The sequence below is a fragment of the Aptenodytes forsteri genome, unplaced genomic scaffold, assembly GCF_000699145.1.
Source record: "Aptenodytes forsteri isolate BGI_AS27 unplaced genomic scaffold, ASM69914v1 Scaffold273, whole genome shotgun sequence".
Lineage (NCBI taxonomy): Eukaryota > Metazoa > Chordata > Aves > Sphenisciformes > Spheniscidae > Aptenodytes > Aptenodytes forsteri.
The window spans coordinates 3,562,208-3,579,057 of NW_008795041.1; the positions used below are offsets into that span (position 1 = coordinate 3,562,208).

At 40.9% G+C, this 16,850-nt stretch overlaps 1 protein-coding gene across 1 annotated transcript in view; it reads left to right on the plus strand.

The window, feature by feature from the left end:
- The first annotated feature begins 3,509 nt into the window (after nt 1-3,509).
- The window catches only part of SMS (spermine synthase), a 32,135-nt gene continuing 18,794 nt past the window's right edge, over nt 3,510-16,850 (plus strand). The window contains exons 1-3 of the mRNA XM_009276908.2: nt 3,510-3,634; nt 14,233-14,326; nt 15,092-15,156. Of these exons, the coding sequence (XP_009275183.1) occupies nt 3,567-3,634; nt 14,233-14,326; nt 15,092-15,156 (227 nt within the window). The 5' untranslated portion in view covers nt 3,510-3,566. The remainder of the gene's footprint in view (nt 3,635-14,232; nt 14,327-15,091; nt 15,157-16,850) is intronic.

A 16,850-nucleotide genomic window follows, 5' to 3' on the forward strand; every position in this document is an offset into this window, starting at 1 on the left:
TCTGGCTCAATAGCAGATTACTGAGCTCAGTGTTGGAGTATCTGGGTGAAACTAGCCAGTGTCATGCATGAGGCCAGATTGGATGCTTACAGTAACTCTGGACTTTGAGCTGCGCTCATGTTCACAGATCACTGTCAAATAATGGCTGCTTTGCTGCTAAAATTTCAGAGGAATGTCTGCAACTGCTGCAAATCATCTCTTCAAGTATGCTGGGATTCCAAAACTGTCTGGCTTAACTGGGCATTAACTCTCTTGAAAAATATGTGTATCTCAAATCTCATACAGAGTGTTTTTGTTTCTGTTCTCTAGAGTTGAAACTCTGGGTCTTTTCATTCTTTCTGGCAAATAGTTATCCAGTACTTAAAACAGTATTTCATGCTTGGTAACCAGAGTTTTTCCTTTGTTCCTGAATAGCAAAAAAAAAAAATTAATGACTATTTGAATTAACCTTTTGATGTAGATTCAAATGTGTTCCTACTGTTCTAATCACCATTTTCCTTTTCACATACCAATGCTTGATAGAGCATATCTGAGCTTGGAGTGAGGTGGTGGCAAGTGGATTTGGGTGAGAGATCCTGAGATTGCTGAAACTTCCTGATGCCTTCAAGCAACCACTGATGCCTCAAATGTTTTAAAAAGGAGTTTCCAACTTTGGAGAATTAATTAGCCCTCCAAGGCAAATCTTGTGTGGTATAACCAAAAGGAGACCTGATGAAAGAGCGTGTTATTGTTGTTGTTTTAATTTCCTAAAGTTAATCGCATAATAGGAAGAACTCAGTCAGGCTTGTGCCTGACTGCTTAGCAAAGAAATCTGCTGCTGAATGATGAGCAGCTTTTGAGGGATTAGTATGTTCATGGAGCAGAGAAGTATCAGTGATGATTTGTCCTGCAGACTCTGCCAAGACGCACCTAGCAGAAATCCTTGAAGCTGTTGAAAGCAGATAGGCTAAATGTGGTATGAGCACTTCAGTTCTTCCAGAGTCTGTTCTCCATCTTACTACTTCTGTATCTTGCAGGAGCTGCAGAAGTTGAAGTGATCTGGGGGTTAGTTGCATACTAGTTCAATTTTGGTTTCATGCTAACTTGCTGGCCTGGAAGGGTATGGTATGTGTTATTAAACTGAGTTCTTGTTTAACATCGTTGTGGTGGTGACATAAGAAAAAAGTAAGGGAAGGAAATGAGCATGGGTTTTGTAAAAGATGAGGGAGATAGTAAAGGAGTGGGGCAAGGAAGCAAATGCCAAGCAAGAAGAGGGGACCACATGTCTGAAGTGACAAAAATTCTTTGTGAATGTACTGGCTTTGGAGCAGCTGCTCCTATCCTCCCCAAAAAAGTGCTGATGCATGCCAGAAGCTGCAAGTTTGAAGTGAGCAGTGCAAAGTTCCCTTCCCAATGCAACGCTGCAGAGACTGGAACCAGTTTAAGAACTGTGGCTCTAATTATGGCCCCATTTCTCTTATGCTTTTGATGTCCCAAAAACATGTTGGCTTGATTCTTGGCCCATTTATTACTACTGTAACCATGGTTACTGGGCAGATAAACTGTGTACTCTGAGCCTTAATTATTGCCTGTGCCATGGTGGTACCTGACTGCTGGATGGGAAGTATAAAAAACTTACTGGTACAAATGATGCAGATTTTGACAGGAGGGTAGGGAAGGAAAAAAGCTTCATAGTGGTAGTGGACTCTGTGGTGTTCCATCAATGAGGGTAAAAATCATCAGTGGTGCTACTGACTGAGAAGGGGACAGTGGTTAAGTCATTCACTGTTGTCCAACAGAACTTATTTTGGTCGTTCTCTTTCCCCATAATTTGCAACATGGGGGTTAATGAGTGAGGTGTAGAAGGTGAAAAGTAAATATTTATCTCAGAACATGCATTTAAGATCAGATAGTATGAGCAGTAAGAAGCAGGGCCTTTCCACTCTTATTAAATAACCTTGGCAAGATATTGGGGAACTGGCTTGCTCTTGGCTCTGTGCTGTAATAACCTTGGCAAGATAGGGAACTGGCTTGCTCTTGGCTCTGTGCTGAGGAAAATTGAAGTAAATACTTTATCTGTTGTTTCAGTCTGTCTGGTTAAAACATACAGGGATAATTGAGCCCAGGCTTTACAGATGGGCAAACATAGGTTTCAAGTAATCAGGTTTTCAGCTTGTTCTACTGTGGAGTTGCGTAGAGATGATAGATGAGCTGAACTTTGTGATTGGTATGGTTTTTTTGTTCGTTTGTTTGAAGCTTGTGCAAATCAGTAACATCCTGGAAGCTATTGCTGATTATGTCTTCAGGCTACACTTACTAGTTTCCAAGGTATGTGTTTCGGGGCAGGAAGTAAACCAAAATAATTACCTTGGGAATAACTCTTTAAGAAGTTGGGGCAGGGGGAACAACATGTCATTGCTGAAGCATTTGGTTATAAACTGTGCCTCCATAATGTGGCTGTGCCAGGTGATTTCTCTGATAGAGACACTCTAAATCCTGGTTATGTTATTGACATATTGCATGACTGTAGTGGCTTAGTTTTGTGTTTGTGAAACAAAAATGATGATACTTGCCTCACTGGGACAGCCTGTAGATTAATATTTTGTTAGGTCTCCTCACTGATACTTACTAGTATGACAGTCTTTCCAGTTTTGTTCCTGTTCTGGTAGGTGCAGCTTTACAAGTATCCTCGGCTAACTTGTCTTGTCAGTTCCAAAATCAACTGACAAAACTTGCAACTTGTTTTTGAGACACTTGTTTGAATGGATCATCTAAAATAGTTGTAATGAAGATTATTTAAAAAAAACCCACAAACCTAATGTGTACAGCAAACCCGAGGCTTCTGAAATCAACATATTCTGACTGAAGAAATACCTTCATGGAGAAATCATCAGCTTGCTTTTGAAGATAATTACCAGAGTAACTTTAGTTATTTCCAAGTGAATTTTTGTGTGCTCTTCTGAGTGAGAGGCCTTTTCCATAGCATTGTGAAGATTTCAGTTGGCCAGCTCTGTCCTGGATGTTAGAAAAAGGATGTTTCTGTAGGGCAAAGTGGATAGGATAGTTTGCCCTGTCTAGTTTTTAATGCCTTTGAAAAAATGTTGAGCTGTAGGACAGGGAAACTACTAAGTTTCTTGTCAGTGCTGTGGCTTCTTTCTGGGATTGTTGTTTGTGTATTTAAGTGATTTAAAAAGTAATTACATGAGTAAGGACTTGCCTGGATTGTGATACAGTAGGTGACCAATAGTAGCCATAATAAAAGTACTCTTATTACATCTATTGTAGATAAACACTTTTGGTCGGGGTAAAAACTGATTTAAAAGAAAAATGTATGGATCCCCATGCACTGAGGAATATCTCTGGGGATGGAGGGGGGGGAGGGGAGAAGGTATATGAAAGCTGTTGTTCAGATGGAACTCAGAGGAAAAAGTATTCCAGGCTGCCAGCAAAAACTGTTCAGTCTAAAAAAAAAAAAGCAGAACTGACTTGAGTGGAAAATCCTTACTGATTATTTTTTCTCTTTTAATCTCGCAGCTGATTGCAATGCCGTTCTTAAAGCTCTACAGCCCATTTTTCAGGAGCAGGGAATGACAGAAACAGTTCATAACTGGGAAGACCATGGTTATTTAGCAACCTACATTAAAAAAAATGGCAGGTGAGTGAATTTTCTTTTCCTTCCTATAGATAATGTCCCCTCTGTCTGCCCTTACAGGTTATTTTTCTCCCTGTATTGGATCTCCTTCTGGGGTGCCGGCAGGGCAAACTATTCTTTTACCAGCCTTGTGTATGAAGCGACTAAAATAAAGCAGAATACTGTTGATAATCTTGTCTCTTATCTTGCAGTTTGGATATCGGAACAGTTGAATTGGTCAGTCTGGGCTGTATTGATGCAGTAACATTGTATGGTGTCTTGGTCTTAGGGTCAGTCCTTCCAGAGGCAGGACAGCTCAAGTCAGTTAAATGTATTTGTAATTCTTTAGACAATTGAATATGTCTAAATATGTTCAAGTCTAACCTTAGCATGTGAATAATGAAAATTTTCTGTCCCTGTCTTGTTGTTTGTGCTTTTAAACACTTTATGCTTCAAATTCTCAAGCAGCTACTGAAGTAACTAACAGCATGACAAAGGTGGTTGGTGTCATTAGTGACACTCAGATAAGCAGGATCTGCTGGGATAAACTGGTAAGCAAAACCACATTCACTTTATTTCCTGAAGCTGCTTTACAGTGTCAGGGTTAGTTAATTACAGTATACATTTTTCTGGCCTATTTATTAGTAACTACCACAATTTTATTGCACTTCATTTGTTTCCAGTTAACCATTTATTCTTGACATCCATTGTGGCTGTCACTGCTTCTGTTCTTTCTGAAATCTCTACTTATTTCGGTGTTCTTCTGGATTGGAGTTAAGCTAAATAAGCTTTAATTTGTTGGCTGTCTTCTCCCCCTGGGTGTCCTGTTAAGTAGCTCATTTGACCACACTCCTAACATGCCTAAGGATTTTTAAGTTCTCTCTGTAATGAGAGATAGAGAACTGATATCTCTAGAAGGAAAATCAGATCCTAGGCGAGCGTGTTGCCTGCTGGAATTTGTCTCTGTATGTTTACTGTGTGTGAACATATTTGTATGTACAGTGCTATGTATTTTATATAAAAAAGTAGTGTAGACCAACTATGCTGGTAAACTTGGGGCCTGACTTAAGGTAACAAGTAAGCTGGCATGAGTCTAGTCCTATGTTTATATCTTTCCCAATCATGCTCAATGAAGTTCTTAGTATATTTCAGTTAACTTTTCAAATGTGACACTAGCTTTTTCTGATCAAAATTATTTTTTATACTTAATGTGCCTAGAAAAACCTGTTACTTGTCCCTTGGTTTTTGTAGTCTTTCTTATTCTGTCTTTAGTTACATGTGCTCTTATATTCTTCCTGAATAATTTGATCAAGGTTCCGGTTCTGGATAACCTTTTGTTTCTGAGGTCAGTGAAAAGATAGCCAAGTTGGTAATTTACTACTCTGGTGCTATCCTTCCTCTGTATTGGGTTAAGCTTGTATGTAATTCTCCTAAAAAGATAATATCAAGGATACACACTCTGAACAATTAAAAGGTAAAATATCTAAAAGCAAAAAGGACTTAGAAGATTTAAAGGTTGGCTTTCTTTGATTACATGACCTCTTTTTGCTTTTCTGTTTCCTTGAGTTTGAAAGTGACACGAGATGTGAATTCTCAAACTGGCTTTCCCCTTTGCAATTTCATCTGATCGTTCCCCTTAAGACAGCCTCTTCTAAAGGAGCAGTTTCCAGAGTTAAATTACCTGTCTTTTGATGTGTTCCAGGAAATTGCTAGAAAACAGTCACCTTTGTATAACTTTTCCAGGAGATAACTGAACTGGTGTTTAGAAGCATCTCTGAGTAAGATCCTTATAAAACTCTAAAGTATCTAATGTGATTTCTCTTACCACGCTGTCAACTGAAAATACGTGTTGCTGCAAATTTCACTGTCTTCCTCAAGTGCTAGAGTATGATACTAATGAATGTTTGAAGGGAGAAAAGACTATGTGAAAGCTGACATGTCAGCTTTTCACTATGCTGCTAAATACAACTTAAGCTTTTTGCACCAGAGGATAGTTCACAGTATTCTTACTGCTGTGAGAAGATGAAGATGGGGAGGTGGGCCTAGTGGCCTTTCTGCAGGGAAAGAAGGGAGGGTCTGTTATGTTGGGTCTTGGTTCTAGATACCTCTTGTCACTGTTTACTGTGCTAAGTAAAAGAGCTGGGGAGCAAGGGCAATCACTCAGACATCTATACTGCTGCAGGCTGCCAGCTTGCTTCCTAGATTTCTTCTTTAGGGTGACACCACCAGTTTGTCAGCTAACAGGGTCTTTGGTTGGCTTGTTCCAGAGTCCTCTCCCAAAAGGCAGTGTCAGTGAGGCTGCACAGTTTGGGCTGCTTCTGCTCTCACACAGTTGTATCAAGTAGCCTTATTTTTCTCACATACAACCCTCATGCCATGCTCTAGGACATGCAATGCATACGGTCAGCCTGATGTAAAATACTTCCCTGGTGACAGCAGCGGAGCCCTCATGTCACTTCAGATGCTTTGATATGGCAGTTGGTGGGCTGAGGGAGAAACCGCACTGTCTTGGGGCCACAGGAATACCATGGGGGCCACAGGGAGAGCTGGGGCTAAGTGGTGTAAGCAGGGATGTGGCCTGCTGGTTCTCAGGGGATGTTCAGCTCCTTGAACCCTCCAGGCTGAATGCAACAAGTTCAGTCAAGTATTGGTTCTCATCTGTTTAATAGTATTATATGCTAGATGTCTCTTAGACTAGCGCTGTTCATCTTCTCAACTCACAGTGAGAAATATGATAGAGAATACTGAGTGTCAGGAAAAGTGTGGACTTAAAGATGCTCTAAAGATTGAGACATCCAAGTAAGACATGAATGGGCTTTCTACTGCTGCAGCACCATTTTTGCCTTTCCTGATTTGCATAGGGTGATTGACTTGCTCCATCACTCTCCATTTGACATGTTGTTTTTTAGCAGTCAGGTGTAGAAGTCTCCTCCCTGTAAACATGCAGGTGCTGTAACTTTGCTTTCCTTGTTCCCCCATGTGTACCATGCTTCACTGTCTGCCTCACTAATCCAACTGTGAATGGGCTCCTCAACAGAAATGTGGTTAACTGTCAAAGATTTAGTTGAGCTTGGTTTTAATATCAAATTACTGTTGTCAGCTTAATGTTAAATTGTGTACAAGTGTTGTCAGTTCAAAATTACATTTGCTAATGAAGATTCTTAATCCATATGAAGTAAGTTCTCAAAGCTCTAATATAATACAGGTTTGGAAATAGTTGAGATTCTAAGAGAAGCTATCCAGGAGAGCATCCTATGTGTAATAAGGAATGGCAGTTTGTGGTACAGCTTCAAAACTGAAGAATGAAGAACAAGAGTGTACGGAAGAGCTGAATATTAAGAGGAGATTATTCATTTTGTAAGCAGCTGTTTTTTTCTGGTGCAGTGTTAAATGTAAATTAATAAAGAACGGTTATTGCTTTCTCTTGGTATATTCATTGCCATCTGAACTTCAGTGCATACTGGATTTATCTTCCCTGGAAATTACTCACTTTAGCTAGACAACTTACTGTCTGTAGCAGTGTCAGGGTACTTTTCTGTGCTTTGCCAGCTCCATTAGACACTGAATTGGGGAACAGTAGGATGTGCAGGAGAACTTTCTGTGAGTCTTGGAACCTCAGCAGTTTTGTTCTGAGTTTTCAGATCACTTAAACTGCATATACTTTTTTTAAGGCAGCCTTAGACAGCATATTTCTGTTAATGTTGGTTGATGTAGTTTCAGTTAACTGAAACAAATAAGGGTGCGAACACTTAAAAACCAATAGACTAGACAGTTTAAAAAAAAAAAACCACCCTGCAAAGCAAACATCTTGTGAGTGGTAAGAACAAACTGGTGAACATACAGAGGACTTGATATTAACTAAATAGGCTTTATTTTAATGCTAGCAATTTTGTCTGCATTTTATTTGAGAGATGTCAAATATCATACTTCTTTTAATTAGCATAAAAATCTTATCTGATACAACTAGGAGGAAATTAGCCAGGGCATGCAGGCCTTTCTTCTTCCTTCCCTGCAAAACAGTGTACTTCTGGAAATGAAGTAGCTTGTAGTAAAAAGCAGAAAAATTGTGATGGAGGGGTAGGTATGTCACGAGCAGCTTCTTGTAAGGACGGCTGGGTGTTACTGGGCACAAAAGCTCCCCAGGATGAAAGATGCATGTGCTGTATGTGAGTAGGGTTTTTGTGAGTATGCACATACAAACACATTTTTAACCAGTCAAAGGTGATTGAGCCATTGCAAGACAAAGATGTGCAGCTGATGTAACAAGCTGGGTACTAATCCCAGGAAAAAATGTTTGAGATGAGATAGTAATACGTTGCTAAAGAGTGTCTTGAACTCCAAAGTCTGCAGAGATAACCCCCGTAGCCTGCAGGGTGCCCCGTGCTACAGATTGTTGAATTGTGGGCACTGCTGTTGACAAAGCTTTGTCTCTGACAAAGACACCGTGTGAACAGCCCCATGGAGGGCTGTGGTTGAATTGGAGCTGATTTGGGGATTAAGCCATGCTTTCCTGTTGTCATTACCAAAGCAACAGATCCCTGTTCTCCTTTGTCTGAAGCTAAGCAAGCAAAAGTCACATGCGGCAACTCTACCTGGTCCATTTACTTTGTGATTTACTCTGACAAAGGACCTAATTGAGGGAAGTTCAGCTGAAAACATCTAGTAATGGGTTGTCAACACAAGGCTCTAGAGCCGGGCAGGAAATGGCTCACTTGAGCCACTCAAGTCCCTGTCTGTAGAGGTGGGGATGGTTATGCTTCTCTGCTTTGCCAGCCCCCTTGCCCAAACGCTGGTTGGGGAGCAGTAGCACATGCAGAAGAGGAGCTCTGGCTCTGAATTTTGGGGCCCCAGCAGTCTTGTTTTCCTGAGATGTGTGTTTTCAGATCACTTCCAGAATGTTTTCAGGGTCACCTTAAGCAGCATGCTTTTACTGAAGTGTCACTTAGTCTAGCTTAGACTGGACAGTTAAAAAGAAATGTTGGGAATGTGAAGTCTTTATCTCATATAATGTATATGGTACTTTGTACAGAGTCATAGGGCCCAGTACACCTTAACAGATTAAAGTTATTAAATCTAGGGGAGATTTATTTAGGGAGAAAATCATTAAAACTACTCTTTGGAAATTGTTGAGTATCTTCTCAACTAATACTATATTTTGATAGCATCACTGCTTGTGAGCAAGTACTCTTCTGTTACATACTGTATATAGCTATTGGGGGTTTTTTTGTCCTTTGTGCATCCGTGCTCCCTCTTTTGTCATGTTCCACCCAGAAGTTCTTTAAAAACCCACAAAACCTGAAATTTAGTCACTGTTTCTACAGTAGAAGACTGTCTTTTAGAAAAGCTTTGGCCTCCCCTATACACATCCATTTTTAGCTTCTGTTCTGTGTCTGAATCCTTGTTTAGAGAAGTGTAATCCTACTGGTATTTGACTTCACTGTTCACAACAGTGCAAGATTTACCCAGTTGAAGTCGGTTTGTATGTCACTGAGATAATGATTAATATGTTAACAGCATGAAGGGAGGGATGAGTGTTTTTACTTTTGTTTGCTGTGTTGGTCTTTTGCTAACCACTCTATATGCTAGTCAGCATATTTTAAAGGAGCAGGATGAACATTCCTTAGCTTTTTGTTTCAGGCTAAAATGTTGTAGTTTATTCATGGAGTTACCCAGAGTGCAAAAATGGGCTGAAAGATTGGAAGCAGTTGCTAGGAATCAGCAACAGTTTAGAGCTGTCGTAGCTTTCACTGGTTTAACTTCCTTATTTTGTAAAAAGAACAGGAATAATGGTATAGTGAAAAACTGTGGTTGCTTAATTCCTTAAGGTCCCTTAAGTACTCTAAGATGAAGAGCATTTTAAAAGAGTATGCTTTATTGAAACAATGTCATGATAATCTTATTTTGTGATTTCTTAGTATAAGCAGGTTTTCATTTCTTCCCTCATTATGAGTAATTTGACCCTTATTTTGTAAAAAGAACAGGAATAATGGTATAGTGAAAAACTGTGGTTGCTTAATTCCTTAAGGTCCCTTAAGTACTCTAAGATGAAGAGCATTTTAAAAGAGTATGCTTTATTGAAACAATGTCATGATAATCTTATTTTGTGATTTCTTAGTATAAGCAGGTTTTCATTTCTTCCCTCATTATGAGTAATTTGACAGGTGATGCTTTTATTGGCAAGCTATCTTTCAAATACTTGGAACTATTCTATCTATTCTGTAGTGACCCAAAGTTAGTCTGTCAGCAGATCAAAGCTTTGACGGGTGAAGAGGGGTTTGTAGGTACCTGTCTATCCAGTTTTATTCTCTGGGTGTGATGGTGGGAAATCCTTTCTCAAATATGTGAGTTTGCAATGTTTCTTACTCCTCAGTACAAGTAACTAAGGTAGGACACACATTTTAGCTTAGAATGTGTCGATCTCCCTGCTTCTGGTTCAAGTAAAGAGGATGCTCATCCAAAACTTTTCTCAGTTTCAAATGGTTACTTTTTTGATTCATGCAACTGGGATTTATTTCTTAACATCTGATGTTCCCTGTTGTTCAGGTGGCAAGATGCAGCACTCAATAAATTGTTTCTGTAGTTGAGACTGGTTTGCGTGCAAGCACAAAAAGCTTGAGTACTGCCCTAGAAGATGTGGCAGATATGCAGGTGCAGCAAAAAGTGAGGCCTTGTTACAGTGGGGGCTGCTTTTCACATAAAGATTTTGTTGCCTAGTGAAAGGAGAGGATCCCTCTTCAGTGGGTTTTTTTCCCTCACTGCTTTTATGCAAGTGCATGCGAGCACACATCAAAGGTGTGGCAGATGTTTTATTTTGAAAACAGGAATTAAATTTTTCAGTAAGACAAGATGCAGGAGGGGAGACTTTTGAAGAAAACTTCATTTTTCGCAGTTTTCTCCCCTCATTTGGGTTGTAAAGTAATCTTAGCTATATTTTCATAGGTAGAAAATGGAAACTGTATTATCATCATTCTTAAAAAACCCTCTTCCAAATATCAAAAGAGCTGCTGCTGAAAACCTGCATTCACATGCGTTCTGCCAGCAGACAAGTATAATGTAACAAAAGCCCAGCATAGCCTTTGCTCTCTGCTGATTGAAGCTACTAAGTCTTTTGTGGGTTCAGCCTTGGCCTGCTGCTATTGCCTTAATGCTACTAGACTGGTTGCTTTTCTGAATGTACATTTGTACTGTTTGTGTGTTTAAATCTCTACAGGCATCTTAGCTTATTTTGGGTGTTTGTTTCCAACCAGGTGACTTTTAACCAAGGTATAACCAACCTGGATCTGTATGGGCTTCTTTGAGAATTTTTAATTTCATTCAAGATGATTTACCATAAATTAACTGTCTGAGATTATCAGCCAGACACTCAGAACTTGAATTTTTGTCCCATTACACTGCTCCAGCCTGGTGCCTGCCTTTCATATCTCTCCCCCCTGCCCCAGGTGTCAGGACCCTACTATTCCAGTAGGGGTAACAATTTGATGAAATGAATGATGGTTCTGCAGCATTACTGTCTCTGTATTCTAATGCTATTATATCACTTAAGTCTGAAGTTGTGCCTTTATGCTTTTCAGAGCAACCCTCCTGTCTGCCTCTCCTTGCCTCCCACCCAAAAAAAGACCCCAAAGCAAAGGCAGTGACATCCCCTACTGAGGAAGTATTTTGTGCAGTCACAGGGGAAGTGAAGACAATGTCAGCTGTCAAATCTTATGACAGCTATGTGATTCTTGTAGGAAAGGAATTTAAAAGAAAACTCAAGTCATGGGACAATCTGTTGCTTATTTGTGTCAATAGCAACCCTTGGAATATGGGAATAAACTGATAAGTTTTTTTCCAATAGTGCAAATATTTCTGGTACTGTGCCAGATTTCAAAGAACTTGATAACAGTGCTGTCTCATGAACTGCAAATACTAATTTTTCTGTAGTGCCACAGCTCTGAGGGCCTGGAGCAGGTCTATGGACTTCACGAGAAATTTCCCTTTTCGCTGTGAATGGTTGTGTCCAAAACCTGCTGGAGTGACCAGTGGTTCCATCTAGCTAGCTCTGCTCTTCTGTCTTTCTCTCCTTCAAAAAAAAGACACTGTCTCCTGGAGTCTTGCGATAAAGCTGTTTGTTCTTACACTTATGCCTGACTATTTTTTCCTCTCATGTTAGGCACATTACAAAACAAACCCCCGCTGACATGAAAATCATAAACAGAATCCTGGTCAGGTTTTCTCCAGAGCTGTCCTTTGCAGTAGCCGTTCCCTCTATGCTGAGTACCAAGAGGCTCTAGGAGAAGCATGCAACTCATTTGTGAGTCCCTTTGGTTCAAGGGCTTGTAAGGTCACAGAGAGAAGTGTTTGAAAACTGAAGCATCTGTGTTCTGACCTCTCTTTTCTTATTGTTTAATGGTCCTACTTGTGTCTTAGCGGTATTGGTGGGAACATCAACTTAAACTGTGAGATGTTGTGGTCACTGTGCAAAGTATGAAGTGGCCCATGTATCAAAAGTACTGAACTGTGTCAGTTGCCAGCGAGTGGGGCGCAGCATCCTAAAACATGCAGGTAAAGCATTTACCTGCCGAAGTTCAGAATAGGTTCCTCTGCTTTGCTTTGGTTTTGGCAGGAGTATGGTAGAATGAGTTTGCTGGCTCTCCCTAAACACTTTCTTGTATAGCTTGTATGAGAGAAGCAAAAAGCTGCCTTAGAAATATCTTGAATACTGAAAACACTCTCATTCTTCTAATTAATGCATAAACCTGGTCTCTTACGTGATAGCACTCTATCTGGTAGTTAAAAAGAAAAAAAAAAACCAAAACCAAAAAAAACCCCAGCATCTTTGTTTACTACTTGACTATTTTCTGTTCATCCTTTCATCAGGGTAAAATCGTGTGTTTTGTTTTATACAGGAGTAATTACCTGGTGCGGGGGTTGGGGAGGGAAATGTATATTTTAAGGCTATTCTGTAGTTTTGCTTAATGGCCATTGGGAGTACAGATGTCTTCTGGTCCCTAATCAAAAACACTTGTCGGGAGGACACCTAGTGGACAATTGCTGAGGTGTAGGGAGGGTCACTAAAAGATTGTCACAATCTGCAGATACTTGGGAGGGGGAAACACGGTGGGCATGTGCATATTGTATAGAAATGTCTTCCTCCTGAAGGCAAGACCTGTGCGTAAAGTCTTCAGGAAAGCCCGAGACTTCCCAGGCTCATCTTATAAAGAGAAGTGGGTGACTCTCTGGTTTCTCTGTCACTGTAAACATGTCACAGCTACAGATCACTGCTGTCCAAAGCCAGCAAAAGTGTTGTGTTTATTCTTGAATCACTTCAGTCAATTTCATCATTTGATCGTTTTACAGTTACAAAAAGAATTATAATCTTCAGATAACACTTCTAGAATATTCAGGCTTTTCTCTCTGACTGCAGCTAAGGATGTTTGCTGGCCAAAGTTCCCACCACCACGGGAGAGGTGGTGTTCATCCTGAGGCTGACAGTTTAGGAAAGGAGCTCTGGAAGGGACAAAAATGTGGAGTGGTGGGGAGATAGGAGGTCATCTAAGCTTTTTGTCTCAACAAGAGTTGGTTTGTGTTTTGCCTTTGAGGCTGAGTGGGGTGGTAAGAGCAGACATGCAAAGAAAGGGGCATTCAGAGAACTGTATACAGCTTTACCTGGGGTTTCTCTGTGTTATACTAATGAGCTTCCATCCCTGAATACCCTTCTTTCTTTGCTTGGCTGTTCCTGTTCCCATCCCCTCCTCTGCCCTCTACTTTCAGTGTATGCTTCCCTTCCCTTCCTTTACATAATCCCTGTGTAGCCTTTCTGTTTCTTTTGTCTTCTCTCCCCAGTGTGGAAAGGATATCACCTTTGCTACTCAGTTTTTGTTTTCTTGTATCCTTCCCCATAGTCCTTATCTTTTGTTTTGTTTGTTGCAAGTTCTTGAAGGTCCCCTATTTGTCCACCCAACACCTAGCATGGTGAAGCCTTGCTTTTTGGTCTTTAAATGCTCCTGTAATAAATACAGCCTACAGTAGGAATTTTCTGTCTTGCATCTGTATTCATCAATGAGAGCTTGCTGCTGTAATTTCTTTGCTAGTCAAGCTGTGATTTGCTCCAGGACACTTACTGTTTCTCACTTATAAATTTTTATTCAGCTTTGAATGTGAATGCTGTCTCTGTGAATAGTTGCTATAAAGTTAACGAAAAACAACCAAGAAGTGAGAAGGAAGATACAGGGGAAGAAAAGTGTCCAGTTGTTTTCTTGAGGCTTGATTTCAGTTAAACAACCAAACAAACCCAACACAACACACCTGTTCAAGCAGGCCTTATTGAAAGAGCTGAGACTAGTAGGCAGTGTATTTTCCCCTCGTACCATAGTTGTTCTGGTTTAAACACCCTGTTTCACTGCCTTGCTGCCTGCTGATTTTATTAGTTATGTAGTGACTGGCATGCTCTTGCAACTTTTGTTTCCTGCTTAGTGACTTGCAGAGGAAGACTGGAGCTGCCACTGCCAACAGTTACAGATGGCTGGAAAAAGAAATGTGCATTCTGAACTTCTTGTAACTCATTTCAAGGCTTTTTTTCCTCACTCACTCTGATTTTTAATAATAAAATAATCATCACTGTCTCTCTCTTTATTTTGTAGTTTTGCCAATTTGAGAATTCACCCTCATGGATTAGTGTTGGTGGATCTGCAAAGCTACAATGATCATACGAAAGGAAGAGAGGAAGTTGATCAGGTATGAGCGAGGCTTATCTTATTAGGCTTATCAAACTGCATGGGGAGCCCCTTTTCTTCAGGTCTGTCAAAGTATATCTTGGTAAAAGATTTTTAAATATCAAAGTTTGAACCCAAATGCTTACAGATGAGGAGTAGTAACACCCATTGTAGTTGCATAAACGTATGAGTGCGCATGCACACACGCTCTTTTGCATGTCCTGGGCCTCATGTTCTTTGCTGTAAAAGTTGTAAAGACATAGCAGCCTTGGTTAGGGCTCAGGTCTCTTCAGGCACCCAGGGCAGTGAGGGAGAAGTGATGCTCAACCCGCAACCTGGTGTATTAGTATATGACTTTTTTCCTTCTCTGATCTGAGAGATGGGGAGCCTCTGTACTCAAACTTCTTCCCCACGGAGAAAAATAATTTCAGCTTCCCCGATACGAAGGCTCCAGAAATCGGATACTGCAGAGGAATAGGCCACTGCTTTGGCGGGAATGAAACCTTACAGGGTTCTCATGTTCCCTCTTTGGCTGTGCCTGAAAGGTCTGGCTATGTTGTCCTGGAGGAGAGCTAAACACAGGGATGACAGCTGCTACAATATGCACATTCTTGCTAGTAATGAGGCTAAGGCAACCAGCTAGTTACTCATAGGCTTCTAATGTTACATTTCAAAGCCTTTCAGTGCAGGTGCTACTTTTTATTGCCTTCTAAGTAGCCTAATTTAACAGATATTTTACATTAAGTGATTGCCTATAAATTCCACCTCTTGTTTGCTGTTTTTTCAGCTTCTAAACAAAGTAGAAGAAAGAATGAAAGAATTGTTTCATGGTAATATAAAAAGGGTGAAACGGTAAGTTTGTACCTCTGCTTCTGTATGTGGCTTGTCTGCATAGCTGCTGAAGATAAACAGCAAAGCATAATTTGCTTAACTGCGATGAATAGCCTGGAGTATGAATTTATGCATGTGTCTTCCCCCAATATTTTAAAACTGTTTTATTGCAGAATTGAAGGTACTGTGAGGTTTGTCGTTTTGTTAAGCTTCATCTTCCATATTGTTACTTTAAGCAAGGATTATTTCTTCAATTTGCTGCAATGGTTGCATGAAATGGTGGGAGAAAATGCAACCAGGAAGCAAGAGCAGACTGCTCTGGAAGGGATGGGGAGCCAAGGGTGGCAGGGGGATCGGCCAGGGCTTGGCCCTGTACCCTTCGGACCACATCGCACAGCTTGTGGACAAGGTGAGCCGGGCTGGTGATGGTGACCAGGGTCAGCCCCAGCCCTGTGACTGCCAGGCTGGGCTGTAGTACTGAGGCAGCTCCAAGACAAAGCTAGGTGTCAAGGATCAGCGAAAGACTTGGGCCGGCGTGGGCAGAGCTACTGTGTAGCTTGGACAGGGACCAGGGACGAGGGCTGGAGCTAAAATGAAGCTCAAGCCTGTGGAGGAGGCCTTGCCCTGATAAGGTTTGCTGCAACTCTTTCTCTCACAGCTCTGCCTCTGCTGTACCTCGTGGCGCTGGCCTTGGGCACATGTGGCAAAAACCCCAGGGGAACCTGCGTGCTTAGGGCCCTGCCAAGAAGATAGAAATGTTTTTAGCAAATTTTTTTAATATAACTGCAAGCCTTCTGTCACTTTGGTTTACTTAAATACAAGGTTATATATTAAACTGTAGGGATGCTAATTGTGGTTTGTTCCCTGCTGCTGAAACAGCATGCGTGCTGGAGTTCCCCAGGGGTCTGGAAGGACACAGCTTGTTGGTGTCTCCCTGGTGGCTGTCTGGCAGCGACTGGCACCTCAGAACCAGGGAGCACTTACTGCAGGTATGCACTTGCTGGAAGGTGCAGCAGGTGCTTTAAAGAACGTGGAAGTGGAAATGGTTTAAGAAAAGTAAAAAGCAGTGTAAAACCAAGAAGATTCGGTAAAGCCAAGGAGCAAACTACAAAATGGGAAAACAGCCAAACAGTACTATAGCAGAAAGTAATCTGAAGGCTATACGAGAGCACAAGTAAAGTGGTAATGATCTGAAAAGTGATGTTATACCTTGAACATTGTTTTTTTGTGTTTAACAGTTGTATGCAAAACAGAGAGGTAGTTATCTTGCTTTACTTCATCTTGGTAAAGCTTCACCTGCTGCACAGCATGCAAGTGTAGATCATCTTGTGTACGTGTATATGGGGGAGAAGCTCTCTCTGAGGATATTTTAATACTGAAATACGATATTGGGAGTTTGTGGAATCCCTATGATAGGAACTTGTTAAAAATGGGTCAGGAAAAAGTCTCCCTGAAGTGGTGTAGATTAATTTGGTGACCTTAGTATAGGAAGATGAACCTCCTAGAACAGTGGATCTGGCATGGATCTTGTCACACACCCCTCAACTTTTTTTTTTGTAAATTTGTTTTGCATCCTTCTGGTGTTAGCTTCACACATGCAGCTCCACTAGAATTAATGCTGCTGGAAAAGTTGTTCCTGCCTTTTTGTTGTCTTGACGTAGTGAATAGATGCTCTTGCTCTCACTGTGTGCTGCCATCTTGCGGCTCACTGAGGG